Source organism: Natator depressus, chromosome 7 (assembly GCF_965152275.1).
Source record: "Natator depressus isolate rNatDep1 chromosome 7, rNatDep2.hap1, whole genome shotgun sequence".
NCBI lineage: Eukaryota > Metazoa > Chordata > Testudines > Cheloniidae > Natator > Natator depressus.
Window position 1 is genome coordinate 8911979 of NC_134240.1, and position 27891 is coordinate 8939869.

Consider the following 27891-nt stretch of genomic DNA (forward strand, 5'->3'; position numbering starts at 1 on the left):
CAAAACTGGTAAAGATTTAGGAAATTTTTCATCTAAGTCCCATATTTAAAAATATTTCAGCCAGCTTTAATTTTAATGTTTAAAATGGTTGTAAATGCAACCATATTTTGCAAGACATGTTCATGTCAGTGTTTTCAGTGTGTATGGTCTTCAAGTTCTTTCTACTTAGAATCATAGAATATCAGGGCTGGAAGGGACCCTAGTCCAAACTCCTGCTCAAAGCTAGACCAATCCCCAACTAAATCATCCCAGCCAAGGCTTTGTCAAGCCTGACCTTGAAAACCTCTAAGGAAGGAGATTCCACCGCCTCCCTAGGTAACCCATTCCAGGGCTTCACCACCCTCCTAGTGAAATTTTTTTTCCTAACATCCAAGCTAAACAATATATATCTTATACATCTCTAAAATCTGGGATGGGAGAAAATGTTTTAAGAAGAGAAAGGGAGGTATGTATCAAATAAAATAACAGATTTCAGATCCATTTGAGTTAATTTGTGCACAATGACTCTCACTCTCTCTCTCACCTTTTGTACCCATTATGGTAACAGAAACAGCTCTTTTAATTGACGAAGTGATATCCCATCATCTTATGTTTTTACCTCTCTTACTTATGGTCACATATTGTCCTGAATTCCCATTGACATACTGCAGAACAAGTTATCTTTATATTTTTATTAATAAATACCTTGAGAGCATCAATGATAACCAAACATAACTCACCAATCCTGAACATCAGTGGACTTTTGACTGAACTATTGTGCATAGTAACCGCTAATCCACTGCAAATATAAACATGAAAAATACTTTGTTTTCATGCACAGATGTTCATTTAATTTAATTACATTGTCTTTCCATATTTTGTAAACAAATTGAATTAACTCTCTGCAATACTTAATATCCGTTTAGCAGGTCAATAAAAATGAGTATTAAATAAAGGAGGAAACATACAATGCTTATTTTACTCTACTGCCCACAGGTTTTAATATAAGATTCAGCAAATGTATATGGGTTCTAAAATTTAATTTAAAATCATCATGGTTCTCCTTAAAGGATATTCTTTTGTAGATGTGGGTGTTCAAACGCAAGCAGAGAACAACTCCTTTGACCACCATAAAATGTCCAAGTGTAGGAAGGAGTGTTGGCATTATTTTAACAATATCAACACATAAACCGAAAAAAATCATCACTGTACATCAAGTTCTGTACATTAAGGAGTATTTATACAAATACCATCCACCAAATATTGGCTTCTCAGGACAGTTCTAAAATAAGAGTGATTCACCTGGGATAATCTAACTTCCAGCAAGGCTAGTACTTAAAAGAGACATTTTAGGTTACTCTGAACATCCACATAGAGCACAACATGTTTTACATGGTGTGCAGAATTCTCTCACTGTATGTGCAGATTACTGAGGCTTAAATTAAGTAGTAAAATGAAGCTTGAACAGCATAGTCTGTGGTGTAGTTACATCAGCAACTGCAAGTTCCTGACCATCCACGAGCCCCAGCTCTGAAATAGGAAAAAAAGAAAGTTGTATGCAATAGATCTATGCTTAATAAAAAACAAACAAACAGAGTTACAGTTCTACAAAGGCTTAAACAAAACTATCAGAATTCAGTTATATGTAATTCATTAGCTATAATAACCTCAGTGTTAATTCAACCAAAAAGATGACTAGCAGAAGATATTTGTCAAGAACAAAGAAAAAGTAGGTTTCACAGCATCCTTTGCTGACTCAAATATTTTTTCTAATGACATCTGCCCAAATAATGAATGCTATTAAAGGAGTTAGTGTTCATCCCCAAAGTAATTTTAAGGACAAGCCTGACTGTATGAAAAGGGGTTAACCATATTCTACTGCAGGAATTAGTGAGCGAGGAGGGTCGGTTATTACCCTCTTATAGGTTTATAGTGAATTAGAAGAGAACAGAAAATGAATAGCAGCAGAACAGGAAGAGGGGAGGGGATGTAAGGAGGGTAATCGAGAAAAATTCTCTACTCCCTCCGTCTTCTGCAATTTGGTTTTTCTTTCTATGGAAGCAGACAGCTAACTGCATCGAAAATCCTGTTCTGTGGTAGGTAATCCCTACAGTTCCTCCTTCAAAAAAATCCCAATTTAACCATTAGGGGAGAGGAACGGGGAACAATAATCCCAGATAAAAAATCAAATCCATTAGTTTTATGACAATCCAGCAATCTGCATATTTGCACATATCTTAAAATGACTTCGTCAGATACAAACCTAGCTCTCTAAAATTAGTCACATACTAATTTTATTTAATTTATATATAATTTTAAAGATTTGTTGCTTAAAATGCTATTATTGCAAAACATGCAATATGTTATACAGAGGCATTAAACAAAACAGCACTAAAACTCGCGAGTCATCATATCTCTGATGTATATGTATGTCTTGATGTTCTGTGTGACTCAATTAGGCAATACCTTTCAGTGTCTTAGAAAGATTTGGCCTTGTTCGTTCTTCAATTGAAGCTACCGTCTGTAAAATAAATAAATAAATAAATAAATAAAACTTTTTTTTTTTAATTAAATCAAGCCACACTTAAATGAAAATGAGTTAACTAAGCAAAAGCAAGCAGATACTGATCACCTGTAAATACAGTGTTTTATTCCCTCCATACACAGTTGCTGTGATTGCTGGAGATTTCATTTGCCTGTATGAAAAACATGAAAGTAAAATATGAGCGTTTTCAGGATAAAATGCAGTTTGAAAAAATCTAATTTTAACATGCTGCAAACCTCAAATTTCTAAAAACTAAATCAAAGAAATCAGAATAGTTGCACACTTACAACGAAGCATTATTTGTCAAATAATCCAAGACCTCCTGCAGTTTAGCTGATGGAGGAAACTCTATATTTTGAGGAAGTTGGCTGCAGGCAGGACAATTCTCCTACCAAAAAAAAAAAAAAAAAAAAAAAAGTGTCGTAATCAAGCTTATACTAATAGACTTTTTCAAATATACCTATATCAGTATCAGTAATTATTCAAAATGTAGATCTTCGCTATTACAATTATTTGCAAAATTTATAAATGCGTGGATCTAGCAAAATTAATACTTCTGTGAAGATTAAGTACCCAATCCAATACTCTGTGAAGTCAATGGGAACCTTTTCATCAACTTCAAAGGGCTTTGAATCAGGTTGTTAGTCACTAACATACAACAATCTATATAAAAAGGTGCAGTCAATCTGTATTTTGTTTGGTTTAAAGTTTAGGGTTAATCCTGTATGTTACTGAATTAACTATATTGTCCTAACCTCTTAATGCCAACAGTTGCTGTTGTGTCCTTAAGGCTATGTACTTTGTTCTGTGAATTATGATTCTTGATGTCAGAGGGTTAATATTTCCTTGATCCTGCTTTCCAGGCTCAGCTACTGTTTTCCTCCAGCTATATTAGCAAAAGCAATTGCCAGAATTAGGGATTTAGTCACCTGGCTCACCTTTCTAGACAGGGATTGCTACTTTAAACACTGGATGCAGCAACAATGCCAACACAAATAGCTGGTGGAGAATCCTTCCTGCATGTGGAACTTCTTCCCCCAGTCATTGAGAAATTTTGGTTCAACAGATATAAATATTTCTTAAATAAGGCATCGGTATTTTGTATTTCTTTTATGATGGTTATTGGTAATTTGATGTGATAGGTGGATCCCAGGCCTACCCCAACTATCAAATACTCCTCTTTCTAATGCAGTTGTTGCTGGACTGCTTGGCCCCGGCAGAGTAACACTGCTGATCACTGAGGATCTGGAGAACCAATGGAAAGATTTCTTCCCATAGTAACAGCACAGTGCCCAGGGTTGTCTAGTACCTAGCTGTCTAGTTGCCATATCCCAGATATCTGATGTACCCCCAGATCAGCAACAACTGACTTTAATTTACTCCCCTTGAAAGCTGAATAGTCTCCCTGCTCTCTATGAATCTAGCACATCACTGCCTACTAGGCCAACCCTCCCCCCAAAAATATCCTGTACACTCAGGCTACTACTCCATGGGAAAGACGTTAGACGTATTGTTACTTCTATTTCTAAATATTTGGGAGATATTTAGATACTACAGTGGTGGGGAACAGACACTGACTTTTAAGTTCAGCAAGTAAGTAAGCAGCTGCAATTGCAACAGGTGCTATAAAAATCAGGAAACAACCCAGCCAGCCCAAGAGGTTCTTCTGTAATAGTACTAACCTTTCTTTCAGCTTCAAATGTATATGTGTATAATCCATCTACATCATTGAACACCAAGTAGTTATTAAGAGGAATGTATGCACTGCAATGAGAAATGTGTTAGTGTTTATACAAGTAAGTTTGTTAAAAATATTTATATTAAAAAACAACAAATTACCTTGTGGCTATTTTAAAAACTTCAGTGGCGCATACAGCTGGAAAAGGAAACAAACAGTTGCTTTGTTCTCAATCTCAAAATATATCCAAACACACAATCAAAATGCCTACAGATCAAAAGGTTTCTCAGAGATTTAGCTGGCAGTACTATACACTAATATGTGGTGGACTTAGTACTCATCTGAGACCATCTTGGAGATCTACACTGTACTTTTTATCTTTACATTTTTGAGGTGGCAGTGCAACCTCCAAAACTTTTGCTTACTCTCAAGTCAGAAAGTACTCAGAATTATGCAAGTTCATGTGTAGCAGCCATGTAGAGAAAATGGTATAAAAAAGGGAAAAATTAGCTAACTAGAAAACCCCTACGTGACCCACTCTCACCCTCCAGCCTCATGAAAAAGCTCGTTACCCCTAATAGAAGGGCAAAGTGAGGGAAACTTGTACTCAAATGCCTGGGAACCTTCTAATGAAAGCCAGAGCTTTTCCTTTCAGCATTACTGTACCTGCAATGACGGCATTTGTAGAAGCTACAGCTGGAATGATCCGCTTAACAACCCCTGCAAAGACAAAACATACAGCATTAAGCCTTTTCCAAAATAGTTTCCCCATATAAAGGGCTATGTTACCCAAAATTTGTGGTTGTTTTGACTGCAGCACATTATATGCTAAGTCACTTTACACCTTTTCCTATAGCGCCCATCACTGTAGTATCTAAACGCTGTTGAAGTACCTTGATATTTTTCTTTGTATTTATTGTGGCCATTTGCAAGAGGTTACTGTCCACACACATTCACCGAAATGCCAACTACTGCACTCTCTTACCTTGAGTAAGTCTGTATGTAACACCCTTAATATTGAATTGAGATGCTCTTTCTAAAGACTGTTGGTAAATCCATTGTATATGATCAGGGTCATCTCCATCCAAAGGAACACTCTCTACAGGAAAATTAAAGATATACAGACAAATTTATCTGAATTCATAATGGCTCTTCATCAACATTACTTTTGTCTACAAATTCTAAGTTTGTTTTAATCCACTAGTCTTGGTGAGAATTAGCACGGTTTTGGAGGTGGTGTTGGCAAAACAATTTAGTTATTAAAACTAATTTCCATTCATTTTATGAGCCCTGATGCATAATTTATAAAATCTGCAAGGTCATGACATGGATGGCCATGACAGGGTGCACAGGGGAGTCATGGGCAGGGAACTACATTGTGGGGTGGGGGAAGAATAGAACAGGGAGGGCTGGAGTGAACAGTAAGGGGAAAAAACCTATGTGGGAAGGTGGATTTGGTCTGGGGAGGATAAAGAATCCATTTACTGGCCTGGAGAGAAATCTCTCCAATTCAGTCCATTCTATATGGCCAGTTCCCTCCAGGGGAATTGCCAGGAGACCGTATCTTGAGCGGGGTAGAGGCGGGGGCATCCCTCCAAAGCTAACAAGTTCTGGAGAGTTTAATATTTGAGATTTGCTCAATGCCTTTTTAAACCTCTAAAGGAAACTCCCAGGATTAAAATATTATTAAGCTAGAAATATCTACTATTTAGCTTAAAAGAGAAAAGGTATGATAATCAGCCTATTAACAAACATCGGGTAGTTGCATTAGATTGCTTCTCAATGATGGGCATTACATGAAGATAAGATTGTCTGATTTTTGTTTATTCTGTGGATAGTGGCCAGGGGGCAGAGTTAATGTTAACTAAGCTTAAGTGTGCATTTCCATACTCCCCAATATTAATTTTTAAGTGTAACTTTAACTTTAAATGTACAGTTTTGTTGCTGGAGGGAAAAAAACCCTGCATGTTCTCAAGAGTTGAGACCATATAATATTTTTAAGGGCAATGTGAAGATTAGTAGACCAAATATTAGAACTACTTTTTTTATTAAATAATTACATGGACTTTGCAAGATTTGCATCTCTCTTCAAACCCCCTGAAACTCTCAATACTTCCCACCTCCCCACAAGAAGCATGCAAATATAAGCAATCATAATCAAACGCAGCAGCAAATTTATAGGTACACACAGGGGAAACAAAAGTTCGGCAAAAATATTTAAGCTTTCAAGGGTTTATTATGAATGGCAAATTAATGCCAGTTTTAAAAATGAGATACTTTGACAGTGATATAGTATTAAACTCAAAGAATCTAAATAACCATTCAAAGTCAGTAAACCACTGTCACAGACTAAATTTACTATTACTGTAATAAGCAGTGAAAACCATAAGCTACCATAACGTGAATTAATTCTGTATCAATTATTCAGTATAATAAAGGGGCATTTCTCAATGGAACCATTCACATGACAAATTCAGTCTGAAATTATACATCTGTGTATTTACATTAGTAACAGACAGTTTCATTATTGGCTTCTAACAATCACGTCTGTTCTTTTTTCTGCTGATGGATTAGTAAAAAAGAGAATAAGCAACATGTGATGAACAAGAGATCAATAACTGTTTATTCAACATGATCAGTCTATTGTTTTCTTTCTAATGCAGTTGTAAAATATTTGCTTCAGGCTGAAAACTGACACGTAGGATTTTAATCCAAGAGTGAAGTTTGGCCAGTGGTTGTTGGTAAGATAAAGTGCAAAATTAAAACAAACTGTTTACTGAATCAAAGTATGATTTTACACCTCTTACTTTGCTGTAAGTGTTTTGATTATTTAATAGTCACATTAGTTCATTGATTTAAAAAATAAAATAAAATGCAGTGTACTGATTACCTCCAAAAGGATGTTCCTTGGGCCACTGCAATATCCTGACATATTCAATACAATGTTCTGGCAGTCTGGGCATAGATGCAATAGTACACATGGGAAAATTGATCTGATGAAGAAAGATCATAAAATGATTTAACATATATTCTGTGCGGGAGAGGAGAGGAAGGAGAAGGGATAAGTGGCAGAAATGGAACACACAGGGGAAAAAAAAAAAAATCAATGCTTTTAGTTACCTGAGGTGGATAAAGTTCAAGTGTGCATTCAATACAAGCTGTCATTCCAGGAATAATCACACGAGCGTTTCCTTTAAAACCTTCTGTTCCTCCATCTATCAAAGGTATGATGGAACTTGGATCTAGCATGCCATCTTCATAGTTTAAAAATGACATCTGTTAAAATTACAAGTTTGCAAAAGTTGCATAAAAAATTATACCAGATCCAAAAAGTTCCTTCTAAATCATCTATTACTTAAAGATATAACACAACATGACATGCTAAGAAATATTCAGTATTGTAATAATAATAATCTATACATCCTCCCACTTTTATATTTGTTATTAAATACCTAAGACTTAAACCTCAAATTCATTTCTCATGGAATGTTGTTCCTACAGTCAAGTAGAACAGCAATGTTATTAAACCTGCAGAAATAAAAAAAAAAAAAAGGCACCCACCATTGTATCTGACCAAAATACAAACTAGCCTGTTATTTAGGCTTAGATAAAAATAGTTCATAGCATGTAACTGTATACTGTACAGACATCAATGGAATATGCAGACCAAGATTCCTTCCTTATAAGTCCCATAAACTGTAGTATGCCTAAATACTTAGCACTTTACATCTGCAAAGCGCAATACAAACATCAGCCAGCCCAACCTCCCAAAACATATGTGGAGGTAGGTACATAATTTATCACCCTATTGTACAGATGAGGAAACAGACATAGAAAGCTTATGTATGGTAGGTAACTGAGCCATTTCAAGGTTAAACATAACAGCTAAACATTTCTAGTATTGTTTGTTTCTGAGAGAGTTCAGTGTGTGTTCACAACTGAATCTGCTTTGATAAACTAGGTATAGTCTGCCCACACACTGAATTTCCTCCGTTACTGTCAAGATCCGTAGAATCACAGGCCTTTTTAAGCAAGTGGTGTTTAATAAAGAAAAGGGCTACAACTATGAACACAAACAGGCTTTCACTTACAACAGTTCCAGTTTTGTCACCTTTGTTTACAAGGAACCACACTCTGCTTAAAAGTCTATATTGCAGACATCTAGAAGAATACACTGCAAATCCACATAATGCAATTTTATCAATTGACTAGCTGTTGTTACGCTCCCTATTTTCAAACTCCCCACGAGCCAAATATCCATCAACAGTACAATGTCCAGCATCTATTCAAGGATCCTGCTGAAGCCGTGAAATACATGCAAGGATCACATATATAACCTCGGTATCCTCTCAGACAACATGGACATTTTCTGGAGTGGTATTCGTAATGCTATATTACATTCTGCTCCTGGAAAAATGAGTTTCAGACATTTGAGCAAGAATCCTTGGCTTTCTCAGGACGTTGCATCCACATTCATGCCTAGCTCAGGTGGCTGCCATTTTTTATTGACTGAGAAATATTTTTGGACCATGACATGTCCAATCACTTGTGAAACAGGGTTGTGCAAAAAACCAGCGATGAGGAACAGTGGCTAGAACATCTCTAATGAAGGAGACTGCCTGTGTGTGTGTCTCTCTCTCTCTCTCACAGGAGCACACACAAACACACAAGTTCCAATCCACTCAAAGAGAAATCCACTTTCCTTGTGAAAGTTGGCAACTGTGGGCAACCACTGCTCACTGAGACACATGTGGGATTTGGAAAGTCCATAAAAGGGGGCCTTTGTGCTGGAGGTGTGTATCACAAAAGATTAGTTTTACTGGGGAATGTGATCAACATAAAATGTCCCCAAAATTAAATTTCTTGAGATAGCTTTCCACTAACTGCATTAGAGCTATAGATGGCACCATTCTGTGTCCACTCAAGCAATATAAGAGGATATTGAGTGAAAAAAGCTACTGACCTCATGGTAACACAAGCCCTGGTGGATCATACAAACGTACTGTTCAGCGTTAGGCTGGCCTGACAAAGTACATGATTGAGCTAATTTTCAAGAATTCTAGACTGCTCTGGAACATACAAAAATGCAGTCTCTTCGCCCTACGCCATAGACAAAAATGGTGTCTGCCCCAGTTGTGATCCCGGGGGAGAGCATGGCTAGCTTATGAAAGCTTACCTTGATTACTACATAGTGACAGGTGTTACTTCAACTACTTGGTTCAGCAAAGCCAGAACGGCTGCAGCCTTACAGCAAGATGGAGACACCTCCTGAAGAGACACTACACTTCTACTGAATAGGTCATTTGCTCACTTATTTTGCATTTATGAAAGCAAACAGGAAATGTTCACTAGTGAGTGGATAGAGCAGGCAGATGCAGATTTGGCACTTCACCAGCCAGACCCAGATGCTTTGGTTAAGGATATCACAAAGCTGCCAGTAAGCAACATGCTAATATTAGGGATGCCCTCTGCTAGTATTCTGCAAGTGAAGCAAATGGGAATGACAATGCTAATAGTTATAATCACAGTCAATTTACTTCTTACACTAGTAACAGTTAATCAATGCTTTTTGATGGTGAGCTTGAGAGGGGATATAACTCCACTAAATCACTTGTACATGAAACAAAATCTCACACAATATATATTTTAAAACAAGTTTTATTTAACTATAAAAAACTGAACATGTGTAAGGGCAAAGACAACCACCATGTGTTTGCACAGTGCCCAAAGTCAGAGATCAAAATAACAAATAAGGGGTGGGAAGAAGAAAGTGGGCAGGTAGTAGAACCACAGATGGTGATGCTGGAAATTGGCTGAGGTCTAGGCTGTCTCTGCTGTCCTGTTGGAAGGCAAGCCATGAAGTGAGAAACTGAGAGTAGGTATTCCAGGGCAGCGGGAACACTCATGAACCATCACTGCTAGAGGGGTATCTGCTGGAACAAGCCTGGTGGTAGACACGGTCGGGCTGAGAATGTCAGGCATTCGTTTTTTAAAAAGGCTCACCCTATTCCCCATCATCTGCTGCATTGCCATGGAATGTTGCTCTATTTCCAGCCAGTTTATTTCCTTTTCATGTTCCATATAGTTTTGCAGTCTCTGATCCTTCTCCTCCTACACTGTCAGATTTCCACACTCTAAGCTGTTCTCAATAAACAGCTAAATTTGTCAAGCTCATTTCTTCTGCCATCTCCTCTTCTTGGGCTCCAGCAATCAGGCTCCCTCTGTAACTCAGGGAAGCTATCAATCTTTGATCTCTTCTTATAACGGTTGTTGAGCTGATCTTAACATTACACTCCTTTGTTCTTGCTAACGTATGCTGTCTCCTCCGCTTTCTAATAGCAACTTTTGGAAAAGAAATGAAAAGCAGAAGGGTTAACAGGGATATTTAATTTCTCTTAATCTGTCTCACTGCCCACCACTAAAATAGGGAGAACTAAAATTTGAAGTAAGTGTCCTTTTTTCAAGAATAGAGGTAACTTTTGCCACTTTTGAGAGGAGAATAAGGGGGTGTTCAATTTAGCATGGGGTCTTACACACATTTACTGTTAAATCCACTGGTGAACACTGTGGTTCTGTATATCCTGAAATTAAAGTTCCTAGGTTACCTCAATAAAATGTGGATTAGTTTTTCAAGTTGATTATCAGTGCCAAGACCCTGGTTTAGGGAGGAGTCATGAAAGGCCAGTTTGCTAACAATCTCATTGCTGAGCTACAGGAGCGAACAACCGAGTATTTCACTACTCTAACACCCAGAGATTAGAGAAAGACTGTAGCTAAAACAAATAGTTATCAGCATTAGTTACATAATCTGGTCCTATTGGACAGAGATTGGACTGATCCACTCAGGTCATGATGTCTACTAGCTACAAGATAGAGTAAGTGGATTTGGCTTTAATACCATCAATGGGTGTTTGAAACTTTCACTTTTTAATATCTTTTTCATGCTATTTTAGTGCTATTATACGGGGCACAGTACTCAAGGGGAAGCATGGGATCACTGGAACTTCTATGCAGTATGACAACATAAGGTGGAGTTGTTGTAGCCATGTTGGTCCCAGGATATTAGAGAGACAATGTAGGTGAGGTAATATCAAATACTTGGTCCAATAAAAGTTATTACCTCAACAAACTTGTCTCTCTACCAGCAGAAAGAGCAAAAAGCGGGTTCTGGCAAAGGCAGGATCTCGCTACAAGAATGATGGGGGGGCGAGGGAACTGTGAAGGGCAGCATGCGCCACCATATTTTGGGGGCAGGAAGGGAAGAAAAATATCGGTCTTTTGGCTAAACAGCACTCATAGGAGGGGCTCAATACTATTCTCGCTTGCTCCCCATGGACGTGGAAAGAGTGAAGACTTCCAGCCTTAATGGCCGCAGCATCCATTTACACAACAACAGCGATGAATCACTAACATATGGACCACATTTCTCTCAACTCAAGCATACAGTTGTTATAAATAAACACTACACCTTACCTGGAGAGTCTGCTCCTTCCTCTATTCCAACACTTAGCTGGGATCTAAAACAGCAGATCCATAAAGTCCAGGTTCATGACCTGCTAGTCCAATTTCCGCTTAACAATTCACTTCTCCTGCCCCACCAGATGCTGCTCCATTGTCCAATGACATGGGAGGCTCAGTGAATGCCTTGGGCCCAAGACTATGTTTTAACATGTTGTAGACAGGGAAAGGTTTGCCTTCCTTCGAGAGGCATTCGTGTGTTGTTCTGGATCCAAATGAACCACACTTTCACACTCTTAATTTTATCCCAAAGTACTGCTTTGCATTATGCCTTATGATAAGCTTGACCAGATGCTATGACATGTGGCATAAACAAAAGTGCCCTGGAATGAGAATCAGCTCAGAATGGATCCCCTCATCACTCCAGATATTGAGAGCAGCCCTAACACATTTGGCTCAGACCATCAAGCCGCACAATCATAGGGCAACTGTTGCTGAAGGAATTTCCAAACAAAATGCAGAAGATAGCTAGTTCAAGAACATAGTGATTGCACAGAAGTGAATGATTACAAGGTATGTGTTTTGTTATGGCAGGTGAATGTAGAGCATTATATACAGGTATAAAACTTCATGTAGGATTGCCATGGTATGCACTCAGCATGGGACACAAATGCCAAGGAGCCCTGGTCTAGAGAGATCACTGAAGGATGAGCAAGAGCACTGTGGAATTGTGTTGGGAGGACTGATAAACTAGTGCAGCTGTAAACATCTCAGGTTTACACAGGTAATGAAATGGTGCTGTTAAAGGCTCATATAATATACTGGAGATGGTGCAATTAGACTCATACAGGATAGCTTGCTAAATTCTATGGGGTGTGGCTGCAGACACACTGTTATGCATATGCCAAGTGCCATAATTTGTTCTGAGGTCTGGAGAGGTTAAGTGAGTTATCAAAATGTTACACATCAAGTCAGTGGTAGAGGCAGGACTGAAATTTAGGCAACCTTGGTTCCCAGTCCCATGCTCAAGTCCACTAGACCTTGCTGCCTCAAAGGCATTATCTTAACTCAAGGAAGTCCCATACTAACAAAGAATTAGCTTTTGGGGACCAAATCCTGCTTGCTGTACACAACTTCTGTGATTACTCATGTTTACAAAGAGCAGGATGTGCCCTTAATATATTATTTTTACCTGGTACCACTAGAAAGCCATTGAAAAAAATCACAGTTGTTTCACTCATGTACTATTAAGTGCATAGTCCCCGAAATAAAGTGTCAGACGGTTTTTGGTGGTTTTTTTAAATAATTTAAGAATAAAATCCAAAGTAATACAAGATAAATACAAAAAACTCACAGGAGCAAGAAAATTCAAAGAAACAGAGGCACTCTATCTTTAATTCATCCCACTGAGGCAATGAATAAACACCAACACCAAGGAATAAAGTGGTGAGTAGTAATGGAAAAACAGTTTAACCTGAATTCCCTTATTTATATTAGTTTAAAATTAGATCCTGCTTTTACTTATTTGTTTTGAAGTAAATGTAATGATCACTGAAGGTGTTGGATTGACAGCCCAGAAGACAGAATTGTTTATTCACAGAGCACATTAGCACAGGCAGCAGCAAGGAAAACTTCTCCATGATGCCAGTCACTGTATCTCAACGCTGGCCTTGATGGACCAGTTCTAGGTGTGAAAAGAGAGAGCTAAGTCTCTATGCTCATTTAACCCTTGGCCCTTCAGAATGCAAAAAAAAGACCAAACTAGTGCCAATTACACTTGTAGATTTTGTGATGCAGATAGCTGTCCAGCAGGAACTGGAACTCATGACATGTAAGACACTCGAGAAAAAAGGATGAGCTGGTTTTAGTGGCATTAAAATCCATTCATAGTTTACATGTAAACTGACATTTTTCACAAAATGTAATAGAATGGTATACATTTCATCATGATCCACAAGGAGTTAGAGGCTTAACATCTTACATCAAAATAAAAATATACTCAAATATGAAATATAACGGAAAATGTACATCTTTACCATTATCTTAACCAGTTTCACAATTCTATTTTAACACCATTTGTTCCATACTACTGCTATATGTTGCATAAAGCTGTTTAAATTTCACTATCTATACTCAAATGATAATGATTAACTTTAGAAAGATTAAAATAACGTCTTTACCAGCATGCCATTTATCCATCTTCTTGCAATTATAGAGTCCAGACCACATACAATAATATGAAATTCTAGAAGAAAAAAAAGTCATTTAAGATTTCAATGTGTTTTCCTTTAAATAATCAATATATTTTATTCACACAACAGGAATGAAGTTAACTTAACTGTGCTATGTAGTTTATAAGAAAGTTTCACTTTAAAAGTTCTGGCTTTTAGTGAATAGTATTTTCTGCTCACTTGAAAGAAACAATAAAAAGTGAACACAACTGACTCAACCAAAAAATGGCAACCATCAACAACTACAGTGCTTTCCCAAAGCACAAGTGGAGAATTTGTATATTTGCAAATGCTACTTACGTCGATAGAAAGTTTCATCCATATCCTGAATTTTTTTAAAATGTCTGAATGTATATGCAGTAAAGGAATATTATGGTAATTAGTACTTTTATAGTATTATAACCAAATCTAGATTAACAAATACAAAATCAGTAAATCAAAAGACCCAATGATGTATCAATATCATTTTATATAGCACTCTATTAATATTTATATTAAAGTAGTGATCAGAAGCCTCACAATTCCTGGAAATTTTTTGGACTGAAGTTAGGACTATGAAATAGTCGGCTATGAAGACAACAATAGCACCTCTGGAGAGTGCTGTCTAGTCCCTTCACCCTCATATTACTCTGAAGGTGATGAGGAGCATGATCTGAGCTTAAGTGCGTAGAAGAGCTGTGAAAGAAAGGGAACCTGGAGCAGACCTCAGACAGCAGTGAAGTTGAATTGGGAGTCCCCTAACCCCAGGATCAGTCCTACCACAGTAAGGGATACATGCAAAGGGTAGCAGGGGAGAATTCCCTGTTGAAAACCAAACAAGAAGATAAAGAGGAGGAGACAAGAGTCTGTACAAGACAAATCAGACTGGTGAATAAAAGGGTGGCACAAAGAGACAGGCTGGACACCAGAGATGACATCACTTTAGGTCCAAGAGTAAATGCTGGTGCAGTGCCGGTCACAGTGCCAAGAGCAGCCATAGTCTAAAAAGGTCCACAGCAACACAGAAAAGCCTCAACTAACTTAACAACAATAAAACTATAATAATAAATAAAAACATTAAGCTTTCCAAAAAGGGGGCCAGTGGGAGTAACAATGGATTCTGCCAAGTTTCAACTTGCTGCATATTAAGATCAGAAGAAACTGAGTGGTGGGTAGAGGTGTGTCCCTTTACGCATCCTGACCAGAATGCAGAAGGATATAACTACAGAAGGTGTAACCACAACACATATGGCTATCTATCTATAAATAACTGGTGGGCCCAGGAGGTTCCATGCTGGCCATGCTCCTTTTACATTTTTCAAACATATTTCATTCTAGTTGATGAAGACGTTTATATTTATCACAGATTCTTACTACATACTGTAAGGAATAACAAAATACATACACCAAAAACTACTTCTATGCCCATGTACACTTCTGCTGTTCTACAAGATAATGCCACAGTGGGAAAGAACTTAAGCCATCAGTCCAATTAGTAAGTTATTTTTTGAATGAAAAGAAGTGAAGTTAGAGTCTTTAAAATTAAAAAGCCTGACCACGTACAGCAATCTTAAAAACACAATTAACTTCAATGGCTATTACTTCTCTGAAAGGATACGGTACAACAGCACAATTAGGAATTCGGTTGTTTAGAAATTCTGCTGCAACCTCTGCTTTAGGTCGTCCAACATCTTTGGGTCTGAAAAAAAAAAAGTGCTTTTAAAATTCTGATTCTAATAGCAATCATTAACCTTTGAGAATTCACGTCTTACAAATGATTTACACACGATGAAATATTATTGTAGGAGAATCTAGTAACAGATACTATTAAGGAGTATTCCTGTCATTTGTTAAATGGTTTTTACTTATAACCTTCAGATATAAGACTAAACACATTTAAAGATCTTCACAACAGCTGCTGATACAAAATATTTGAAAAACTGGTGGATATTTTATTTTATTAGGAAGGAAAGTGATATTTGTGAAGCTAATACTTTAATATGTATAAATTCTTCTATAGTATTACTTATTCCATTATCTTAAGTATCAATCAGTTCACTGATGCCTATCTATTACTTGTTAACAGCTTTATTCTGTTTAATTAAAAAAGAAAGGCACCATACTTGTAACCCAATAGAAAACTCCTTTTTGTATGCTGTTTAACAATACATAATTTGATTTCAATTTAAAATTTAAGAAGGTATTAAACCAGAAGTCTGGGGTCAAAGTCTACTCTCAATTCGTCATATGCAACTCCCACCAAGAGCAACTGAGGACAGAACTAATAAAATGTATTTCCCCCCCATGACTGGAGGGGTCTTAATGGGCAACTTCACCTCGAATGGTCCCTTGAAGTGTTCACTACTTATGCAAAACAATCTGTTCCACCTTGTATTTAGCTGTGGCAGTCTGAGTACATTTCCCAGACCTGAAGAAGTCATCTGTGTAAGCTTGAAAGCTCGTCTCTCTCACCAATAGAATATGTTACCTCACCTACCTGGGCTCTCTAGAACAGACAGAGCACATGAGGATAGATCTTCGTTCTGAGATATTTAGAAAAGCTAACTTGACTTGTTACATTTAATTTGATGTAGACATTGATCAAGACTACAACTAACAATATTTCAATTAGAACTTTGTTCAGCAAATTGTACAGTTAATTTGAGAAGCTCACTGCAAGTCTCTAGGCACTATACGCATTAACATTTTCTATATTTTCTACCATGCCAGCTATGACCACAATTGATTAGATTTTATTTTATTTTTTTAATCTTGGAAAGCCACCAGATTTCCTCATAGAAATTAGAGACGGAAGACTTTCCTACCTAGATGCTCTAGTCTCTCCCTCAACCAATTCAAGACTGTTTTCTACAGGACATGCTCTAATAATTTACTTTTATGTATAGAGGATGTTTGGAAGTGTGCTGTCAAGAAAATCCCAACAATTACTTTTATACTTTCTAAAATAGTATTCAATGTTTATCCATGCCTGCAATAAGGTATTTAAGAAAGCATTCAAAGTTGGGAATAGGCAAGATTAACATGCTTGCTATAGAGGCTAATATTTACAATAATTATCATCTTGCATATATTAACCAACATCTTTTAAGAGATGAGGGACTCTACTCTCCACTCACTGTCTTGCATCTTATTTTGCCATTGAAACCTGTGAAAATTGAGTTCAACCTGGCTGTAAAACGCTACCAAATCAGAACAGTAAGAATTTCAGATTCACTCTGCATAGGTGCAAGACACTACAAAAGGTGCAAGGCAGTACAGAATCAGGCCTCTGGTTTAGTTAAGAATAAGCATTCCCTTGATATGAAAAGCTAGTTAGCAATGTTGATGACATTCTACTGGACTAAACAGATCCACAATCTAAACATATGCCTTTTGCTTTCAAATCTAAGAATATTTAAATGATGAAAATATTACTTACCGAAACAAAAATTGCCTATTCAGATTAGAAACATCTATCGTATCCATGTCAATAACATGGATTTGTCTAAAACCAGACAATGCCTGTGGAAATAAAGTGAAGCTTATAAGAGAAAGTGAGATCTTTATAGCTCTTCAATAAAACATTCCAAGTGCTAAAGGGTTCATAAAAAGCCAGCATCTGAAGGAATCTATAAATGTGTTCAACTGCATACACAGATTGGCAAATGGACATAAACAACATGCAACCGGTTGACTTTTTTTCCCTGCAATAAACATTCTAGTGTTAGACTAACTAAAAAAAAGTGCATGTCACAGATGTAGCCGGTGTATTCTGTAGTACTAAGGCTACGTCTACACTAGCACTTTTGTCAGTCTGGGGCGTGAAAAAACACACCCCCTGACCAATATAACTTTTACTGACAGAAGCGCCAACATAGCTACCACGACTCGTTGGGGGTGGTTTAACGATGCTGACAGGAGAGCTGTCTCCCATCGGCATAGAGCAGCTACATGGGAGACCTTACAGTGGCTCAGCTGCAGCGGTACAACTGTACCACTGTAAGGTCTGTAGTGTAGACATAGCCTAACACTTCATGCTTTAGGGACAGTTCACTTTAAAATTGGTTTTGCAAGAATATGATGAGAAAGTGTCGGAAATATTAGTATTGTAATGCTTATGTGATAAGTGACTGGACATTATAATGCATATTACATACATTTTATGTAAGTAATAAATTTGACTTTATGTGCAGTCATTTTCTGGTTAAAATACTTATTACAAAAGCTGGTATTTGGAAAAACTGGGTTAAATACATTAGAAATGGTCAAACTATGTTTTGAATTTAGGACACTTAAGATGAAGGAGACATTCACACTTAGTTGGTGTTGTTTTGTTTTAGCCCATCTTATTGCAGTACAAGGAAGATGATAATATGCTGATTTACAGTATGAATGGTATCTGCACAACAACAGGGGATAGAATTTTTTTAAATAAGGTCAGACTTTGCAAAAGAGTAAACTCCGCAGAACTATCTTAATCTACTTATCCCTCGCCTACATGGTTCAGAAACGTTCAGGCAGAAAGTTAACTCCAATGCAATTTTAAATACTTTTAACAACCATTTCTGAGTTAAGATAAATGCAGATTGGGACTTTCCATATCTGTGCTCAAATCACAGCTGACAATAACCATGAAGAACTTATAGTCAATACTGAAGTACAACCAGAAGTGCAAAATCACCTCATTATTTGACACAACTCAGCAGGCTTAATCTCTCTGCCACTGATGATCTGCCCAATCCTGTTGCTAGTCCAGCCCATCCTCAGTAATGACAAATGGTACTACAGCACAATAATGTCTACAAAATTATTGTGGGGCTGATCCAATAGTTTAATGATAGTGCCCTGACACTATCACACAGAAAACTTGTCTGAATTGCAGTAAAAAGAATTGAAATGCTATGGAGACAAGCACACTGCCTCAGAGGAAGAAAATGCCTTGTGTTACTGGACAGCAACCCTCCTGCCATAATTATGGGTTCCAAGAAGATTTCAGTTCTGTCCCATAAACCAGCAAGGATACTGGGCTGCAACATGGCTTCTCAAAAATAAGCAACCATCAAGCAGAATAGGTAAAATCTGAAGAATCTGATGAAGAACCTTGTCCTCCAATTTCTTATAGGAATAATATTCAATATTCTCATACATATGAAACATTTATTATTTGACATCCAAAAATGAACACCAAGAAGCCATATTATATGTATTAACTCAAATAATACTGTATTCAAAGCACTAATTAAACAGAAATCAAAATCTATTTATTTTTTTTTTTTTAAGTAAAAGCATGTGTTCTTAGGCAGCAATAGCTAGTGAGAATTTAACAGTGGATATCTGAGTGCTGCATGTTCATCTTGTTTCACTGGATGATGCTCAGTTGTCATTTTAAGTTCATCCAAAAGTCGAAAGAAAATTAAGTTAGATTTTAAATTGAACCATCAATATTTATTTAACATACTTAAACAGTGTTCTGTATCAGCTGACTATTTCACTTGCTACCGTGAATTTGATTTGAGATTAACTTGAAACTACAGCACTTCTTCTGATCCCTGAAAGAGGCTTTTCAGAGCAAAGAAACTGGCAGGACAACACTTAAGCGACCATCTTGCAAACATCTGCACACAAGAATAAGATGACAGAGCAAAAAAACAGTCAAAGTGAATGAATAATCTCCTGAGGAAAGGAGTAGAATTCCAAGAAACAAAGAGGAAAATCAAAGTAATTACCAGATTTTTCAGGAGTTCACATCCTAATCCTCCTGCTCCAATAACTAGAACTTTACATGTGTTTAACAAAAAGTCGAGAAGCTGTAAAGAATTAAAAAGGATATTAATATTTTGAATAGGAGAAAACTAAGATTTCCCCATTGCATCACAAAACATATGATTAACTTACAACTTCTAAGCGCCTATAATACTTTTCTTTGATCTTGGACTTTAACAATTGTTCAGTCCACACAATTCTTATACCTTGACTAACTTTAGTAAAAGATGTCTGCTGATTTCAATATTTCCTTCATTTTTCCTATTTTATTTTGCTTGTGAAATAAGCAATGTGCCCGCCATCTTCCCTGTCAGACACAAAATAATTAATTTGAAGATATTACGGTTCCTTTCTCCCGCTGAAAAGGTTTGCTGCCACACAATACAAAATGAAAGTAAACCCAGAGACAGAAAATATTGTTGGCCTAAAGGGTAGTGAAATACTTGCAGCATTGGGTAATTGCTCTCTGTGGACTATTCCACCAGATATTTATCTTGAACTGGAAACTGATGGAACAGTACACTAATGATAAAAAGGAATAAAACAAATATTCTTGATAACAAACAAGAATAAACTGTGAAATGCACTGAAAAAAGGAGAGAGAAAAACAAAAATAAATGAAAAACAGAAAACCTCTTAAAAAGAACACCTTGAGAAAAGTTTTTGTTTTGCTTTTTAACATAAAGCAAGAGTGCATTAAAAATAGGGACGACAAAAGCACAGGCTGACAATCCAGAATAAAATGGAAAGTAGGAAAAGGAAGAAAAGCGGTAAGAGATAAGAATTTTTATAAAGTGAAAAATCAATGTAGGAAAAACAATGAGAAACGATCAGGTGAAAAGGAACTAGGAAACTGTTCATAAAGAAAAAAGTGGGAGCAATACAGAAAGGAGGGAACAAAAATTAGTGGGGAAAAAAGCAAAATAAATCAGAAGTACTCACTTATTTTGCTATTTACTTTTTAATTTTTTGTAATTGCCAAGGCTAGCTTATACATATCAGAATTGATATGAGTGTGACACACGGACTCATATCAGCAGTTCAAATAGTTATCCCACCTTCATTTATTGAGTTTTGCTCATTCCCATTAAAAATCTCCTCCCTTCCCAATACAGTAGAACATCAGGAATTACAAACACCAGAGTTATGAACTGACCAGTCAATCACACATCTCATTTGGTACTCAATCAGGCAGCAGCAGAGACAACAACAACAAAAAAACCCACAAATACAGTACAGTACTGTGTTAAACATAAACTTTAAAAAAAGATTTGACAAGGTAATGAAACTGTTTCTGTGCTTGTTTCATTTAAATTAAGATGGCTAAAAGCAGCCTTTTTCTTCTGCATTTTAAAGTTTCAAAGCTGTATTAAGTCAATGTTCAGCTGTAAACTTTTGAAAGAACCAGAACGTTTTGTTCAGAGTTACGAACAACCTTCATTCCCGAGGTGTTTGTAACTCTGAGGTTCAACTGTACTGTGACTACTTATGATTAGCTTAATTCCTTATTTATCTGGGAGATAATTTCTTACTGCACCCAAAATTACTTAAAACCAGTAGAAAGTTACTATTTTCCAGTTCGAACTTCAGGAAATAACCCACATGCACTGTACAATTTATGCATATATTACTGAGAAAGCTTGTAGCTGACAAAGAAGTGTGAAAATGTAGTAGTCTATTTACAACACTGTACTTTATTCTAAAATCATACAATTCCATTGATTCACTTTAAACACACACATGCATTTTTAGTTATCGTGCATTGCTGGATGGTACACCAATAAATGTGTGTTCACATTAGTTTGCAACACAACACTACAAACATTTTTATTTAAAATAAACGTTTCTCACTTGAGTGCCTGGCTCGAAATCAGGGTGTGTGAATGGTCCAGATCGCTCGAGGAACTTCTTTACATGGTTCCAGCGACCTTCCCAGTCTCCAGTGTCCCCACACCCACCATCAACAGCCATTCTGCACAGAACATAGTAAATTCAGCTGCAAAAATCAGTAAAGAAAATGCCATACCTCTACAGCTTGTTTTCCATCAGTTGTGCTAAAAGAAAACCAAACTATGGTCTAATCCTGAAAACACGTCCACATCTGTTAACTTTACTCCAGTTCTGGTTAGGCACATGTGTAAAGGTTTGCAGGACTGTGGCAGCTACAGAGTATTTTTGAAACTACACAGTAATACTATTAACTACACACCAAAGTCAAAGACAAATATACACTTGAAAATAATCTGGCTAATTACCTATAATCAGCTAAAGGTGATCTGGAAAGAAAAAGTGAGTGCGCTCTTGTGGTTGTTGTTTGTTTCTGATGTACAAAGAATGCCTGAAGGAGTTTTTTCTCAGCTCTTTTCCTTAGAACTATCAGGAATGTCAATGTATTCTTCTATTTCTTTTCTTTGTCGGACTGCTTAGGTGAGTCAGATTAGCATATTAGGTGCTCTCAGCACTTAGCAGGGGTGGAGTGTTAACAGTTTCCCTTCCATGCATTTTAAAAAGGCATTAACAAAAATGCCAACTGTCTGAATAAAAGTAATTTCTTCTCAATTAACGAGGTGCCACTTTCATTGTACCTATTTGCCAGTTAAGCATAGAGTATTCCAGGGCAGACAATATAAAATTATTTGTATTGTTAATTTTCTTTAAAATTTTAAGGAATTCTTTTACATCATAAAGCAAAAAGAGGCCATAACACATTTTTCCTCCCTTTACAGGTCACTTTTAGTAGTTCATAATTAAATTAATTTTAATTTTATATCTCAAAATATTTTTTTGGAATACTTCAGAACTGGCTTACTCACTTCAATATTGCTTTTAATTTAAGATCACTCATCTCTTTTAAATTAATCTATACACGGAACAAATAATCTTTCCCTGAAAGAGCATGTCCCATTTAAAAATTTAGTTCAACTCAGCCTCTATAATTACTGTTCAGTGTTAGGAAGAGCTGCGTAAATTAAAAAATAGTTTTCCAGTCTTGAGCATGCGCACCCAACTTTGACATATGCAAGATATGTAGTTTGTTTTCTACTACAGATGTTCTTTATATTTCTCATGCAATATAAGATTAATTCAGTAATTGCTAGGATTTGTCTGTCTCCCTCCTCCTCACTTGTCAAAAAACAGGGAACACCAGCTATAGTGGCAAGACACTGCATACCCTTTTTTCAAAATTCAAAACATGGACAATAGGGTTAACTCCATTATAATTTTATTTGATGCATTTTTTAAAAATAAGCTATAACACTGCAAAAGACTTTATTTACTACAAGTTTTTGTTCCCAAATTATAGAAAGTGTTAAAAAAACCCACCCTCAAACTGGATTTGTCTGAATATTTCACAAGGTGTCAATATTTTGACTATTTTTAGACAGTGGGCTGAAATCATCCCTGGGGGGTAACTATCAATTCTATGGAGTTACACCAGATACTAATTTATGAAGGGCTTAATAACAAGTACTACAGCACAAAAATCTCTTTTGTAATTGAAACTTGCCTCACTTTCTTCTGCAATATGTACAATTCACACTCCCCTCTCTGACTCTTGGATCCTCCTGTTGTACATTGGTTCTTAGCATGCATGGCTACTAAAGAAATGCAAATCTCATAGATGTTTTTAACTTATTTTATTTGCACCACAAACATTAATCTGTATCCTGTGTACTGTAATTTAAAAGTTCTGCTGGAAATAAGTGTAGAGCCGTGCTTGGTGGTGTTAAGAACTGATTTCCGTGCTTTTTACATAGAATCTAAATGTATCCATTATCCAACTGTACTTTTTTCTTTGGGGGGGGGGGGGGAGAGAGAGAAGAGGACTATATTGTTCTTAATTTACAGTTAACTGTAGGCAGTAAGATTTGGTTTTGAGTTAGACACTTTGGAGACCTGCCAAATCTGTTGTTTGAAGTGAGGTGTTTTTTATTCATTTTTAAAGTCTTCATTTTTGCAGCACCATGGCATTAGCAATTCTCTGTGTAATTACATTTTGATTAAGGATCTTAGAATGTACTTCAATGAACTGTTTCAATTTCTCATTTTTAATTTTCAATGTCATTTTAACTGTCACTGTATCACAGTCCTTATGATGTCCCAGGTCCCACTCTTTCCTTCTCCCTCCCAGTTCCCAAAGCTCCATGCTTCTGAGGGGCCCTGTCATCAGCATGCACCCAATATGCCCAAGAACCTCTGTGACCCCATCCCAAACATACACATGCAATGCCTGTGAGCCTACCTCCCAGGCTAAGTAGCTACATCTGTTCTGTGATCTTTAGGGAGAGGGTTGCAAGCAGAGGGAAGGATACAGCTTGAGGGTTCCCACATGTCACTTCTTGGGGAGTGAGGGGAGGTGCATAGAGTCTGGGGTTTTAATAAGCCAAGGCAGCTCTTCTGTAGCCTGGATCTTTAATTCTCAGCAGCCAAAACAGCCACCACCTCAGGCCTCTGCCCAGCAGCACCGCCTCTCCCAGCACTGCCAGGCCATACTCATGCCAAGCTTCCAGCACCCCAAGCACCAGCCCCCTCTCCGCAGGAGAGTCCTCTTCTCCAATCCATTGCCCTAGCCCCTTAACACCCAGGAGCCCACACTAACCCATCGCATAGCAACTTCCTCCCACCCCATAGCTCCACTTCCTCCGACCCCACCCCATCCCAGTCCACAGAAGCTAACTTGTGGCTGCAGCCCCCTCAACCCTAGCTCACTACACCAGGCCCAGCAGGCTCCCAAAGCCCCAGCATCCAACTCCCGACACCCGCTCCCCCACTCAATAACCCACCTGCTAGTAACTGCCCCTCCCCTCCCCCCTCAGGCCCCCCACTAACCCACCCGCCAGCTCCACCCTACCTGACCTCGCACTAACCCCCCACCCCCGCAGCAACGTCCTCTGGCCCCCCTTTCCCCAGCCTCGCACTAACCACCCGCCGGCAGCTGCCCCGCCGGCCCCGCACTCGCCCCCTCCCAGGCAGGCCTGACGCTACCCCAGCAGCCCGGCCCTACACTGCCCGCCCCGCCGAGGCCCCACCACCACACTAGGCCCCGCAGCCCGGCCCCACACTAACCCATCCGCCAGCAGCTCCTCTATCCTCCTTCTTTTCTTCTCCCTAAAAGAGAGAGAATAAAAGAAGGGTCAGTCTCGCGCTACCGAGCCCGGGGGGAGGGAGCCCGGGGCCCACCGAGACCCGAGGGGAGGGGGGAAACCACACACACAGCTACTTACGGCTCCTCGCCATCCGCCATATTTCCCTCTGCTTCCCACAATGCCCCGCTGCCAAACCGCTGCGGCCCTTCCGGCCGAGCCGGCCAACCGCAGCGCAGCGCAGCGCAGCGCCGCGCCTCTATGGGCGCAGCTCAGCTAGAGCGCCAAGACGGGGGGAAAGGCCATAGAGAGCACCTGGGAGGAGAGAGCGCCCCACCCGGCGTGCTCCGGCGAGGCGACGGGGTTCCTCGGGGGGCGGAGGGAGGCCGCGCGCGCGCGCATGACACGTGCTTCCAATAGGGGAGTAGTGTAGAACTAATCTCCATAGCAATAATGTAGGGAATGGACCCCCTCTAAGGCAGTGCTTCTCAAGCTATCTGATGTGGGGGACCGGCAATTTTTTTTCCCAATGTGCGCGCGGACCGGCAGCCGATGGCTCGCGGACCGGCACCGGTCCGCAGACCACCTCTTTGAGTAGCACTGCTCTAAGGGACTCCACAACCTTAATCTGCCCCGATAGAACTCATCCCTCTAGCCACAGTGCAGGGTATAGTCCCCTATAGGTCACCACAGAGCCAGCATCCCAGGCAAAAGCCCACAGCCCATCTCGCTTTATTGCCAAACTGTAGGGCATAGGTCTCCAAAAAACATCCCTCCTTGCCCAAATGAAGGGTATAAGCCTCTGCAGAGTTCACTCCATAATACAAGGTGTAAGCCCGATAGAATTCCCCTTCACACATAGGTAGGTCTCTGATCTGATTTCCTAAAGCCACTATTTATGCCCATAATGCATAGGAGGCCCTGTCACTCAGCCTTACGTCAATAATGCAGTGTATAAGAGTCTATAACTCACTCCTACAGTCACAACAACGGAGGCTATAGGCTGATGAAAGCTGGAGTTTCCTCTGAAATTCATATGTACCGTTTCTATACAGGCTTGAGGGATCACCGTCAAGCTCTGAGAGATTCACAATCTGTGTTCACTGCACTTTGAACTCCTACAGCCTCATGGAGTAAGAAACCAGATTTCAAAACGGCCTCTTGCCTATTTATTGCAGAGCAATAATCATACAGCCATCTGGCCAGCACATCTTATTTATGTATTTTATATGTTTTTTTGTTTTAGTTTTTTTTCTTTCTTTTTTTTTTTTTATTAGGGGAAGTGTGAAGGTGGTACCAATTATAGAAAAACTGAGGAATCCAGGATGGTTTGGGCATGTGAAAAGAAGACTGGAAGAATATATGGGAAACGGTATTAATTTAGAAGTGGGAAAGTAAGAGAAGTGTTGGAAAAGAACTAGATGGATGGATCTGATTAGTTGTGGAGTTTATGAAGCACTGCTTCAAGACAGACTGGAATGAAGAAGGACTTGAAGAGCCACCCCCATATAGATGGGACTAAGGCTAGAAGAAGAAGAAGAAGAAATGTATGTTTTATCTTATCAGTGTTATCTGTAATTGGCCTTCTGCCTGAACAGAGGCTGGTACGGACAATCTCATAAACACTAATGGATTGAGTAATAACAAATATGAGTAGTCCCATTGTATCCAAAGGAGCTGCTTATGTGTGTCAAGTTACTTACTCCTATTAGTTTTTGTGATATTGATGCCTAGGTGGTATAGGGAGGTTTCTGTGAGGTTAAATGGAGTGGGGAATGATAGGATGTTTTTGCAGTTCACCTCCCTCCATTAGAATTTAGGGCGATGGAGAAAAGTTTTCCATTCTTTTCATCCCAAAGCAAAAAGCAGAGGGAATGATATGGTCCAAAGACTGCAAACACAACATATGTGGAAAGTAATCTCAAAGACTACTGAGCGACATTGCACAAACCCCTTTGACAACTACATCCTGCCAGGTAGAAGCACACACAGATCATTAATATATTTAAAATAAGAATTAGTGAACACCCTCTACACAATGTAGGCATCATTTTTGTTGAAACCAGGGCTAAAGTGAGGCCTGATCCAACTCCCCTTAAAGTCAATGGAAGTGGGATTAGGCTCAAAAAGAACAAGATAACTCTAAGGTACCCTTCCCCATTCAAAATGATTAATATGTATTTCTTGCTGAAATTTCCCTGAGTATTACATTGATTGACTGCTGCTCTGCATTTTGTGTAGCTACTTACACTACTATTCTGATTTAATACATGGATTTTGCACTCATTTTGCAATGGGGTAAATGACATAGCAACAGTGATTTGTGCCCTTAGTGCACGCTTTATTATTTCTCCTAACAAGATTAGATGGAATCGGCCTTTGCTGATGTACTGATGGCTGGAACTAGCCATCATCATTACTTGAGTCACATTGACTTCAAACACATTTCTGCAACACAAATAGTTTAGAATTCATGAAGTGATTTCCATTAAAATAGTATGTTAATTTCAATGTTGATGGTTACAGTTTATTGAACAAAGGGAACAAGCACGTGGCAGTGGCCTGTATGTGCTATAAAACATCAAATGCACTGGTGTAAAATATTTTATGAAACATCATAAGCATTTCACATCTTACATTAATTTGATTCCACATTTGCTTTATATGTATTTATCTGATCCTTTTATGAAAATTTGGTGTCAATTTAATATATATATATAAACTAATGCTCCTCCCTCCCCATTTTCAGTAAGTACAATAATGTACACAATAAGCCCTAGACTCTTAATCATCTGACCTGATGGTAGATTTCTCCTGGGTTTGACCAGCAGTAAAAAGGCCTGCAACAATTCTCCAATAGGCTCATTCATGTCATTTTATTAAACTACTGAGCGTCTCTGCCCGCGACGAGATTCGCCCAGGGGCTACGATCTCATCCACCGAACGGCAGGCCCATTTGGGATTATCGCGAAAGACAGTTTTGCGACCACAACAAAAAAAACAGACCTCGAGGGGGAAGAATCCTTGTCGAAAATGCGGCATTTAACGTACCGCTCTCGGGTGCTTGCCACATCGCGTCTCCTTCACGCTGCCACAGCCAGCCACCCCCTGCAAACCGCGGAGCGGAGGAAGTGGAGGCGTGAAGAAGGGAAAACAAACCCCTCCTGCTGCCGC

At 38.5% G+C, this 27891-nt stretch overlaps 1 protein-coding gene across 4 annotated transcripts; it reads right to left on the reverse strand.

The window, feature by feature from the left end:
- Nucleotides 1–655: 655 nt before the first annotated feature.
- On the reverse strand, nt 656–27879 carry UBA3 (ubiquitin like modifier activating enzyme 3). Of its 4 annotated transcripts, none has more exons than XM_074957458.1 (18): nt 24859–24985; nt 24701–24742; nt 21485–21605; nt 19597–19677; nt 17310–17392; nt 15489–15569; nt 14192–14235; nt 13841–13905; nt 7323–7478; nt 7093–7195; nt 5188–5301; nt 4869–4922; nt 4364–4400; nt 4207–4288; nt 2812–2912; nt 2612–2675; nt 2446–2500; nt 656–1509 (listed from the first exon to the last, which is right to left on the reverse strand). In XM_074957458.1, the coding sequence occupies exons 1-18, from the start codon at nt 24876–24878 to the stop codon at nt 1421–1423; spliced, it is 1392 nt and encodes a 463-aa protein (XP_074813559.1). In that variant the 5' UTR covers nt 24879–24985; the 3' UTR covers nt 656–1420. The 4 variants fall into 4 exon arrangements, with proteins under 4 accessions (XP_074813559.1, XP_074813560.1, XP_074813561.1 ...); XM_074957460.1 differs by lacking the exon at nt 24859–24985 and adding an exon at nt 27769–27838 and having other exon boundaries at nt 657–1509; XM_074957459.1 differs by lacking the exon at nt 24701–24742 and having other exon boundaries at nt 24859–24970.
- Between the last annotated feature and the right edge of the window lie 12 nt (nt 27880–27891).

Coding starts and splice junctions, on each gene's coding strand:
- UBA3 (XM_074957458.1), bottom strand. CDS start 24,878: ATGGCGGATGGCGAGGAGCC. Junction 4,923..5,187: donor TACATACAGACTTACTCAAG/GTAAGAGAGTGC, acceptor TTGTCTTTGCAG/GGGTTGTTAAGCGGATCATT. Junction 2,501..2,611: donor ATAAAACACTGTATTTACAG/GTGATCAGTATC, acceptor TTTATTTTACAG/ACGGTAGCTTCAATTGAAGA.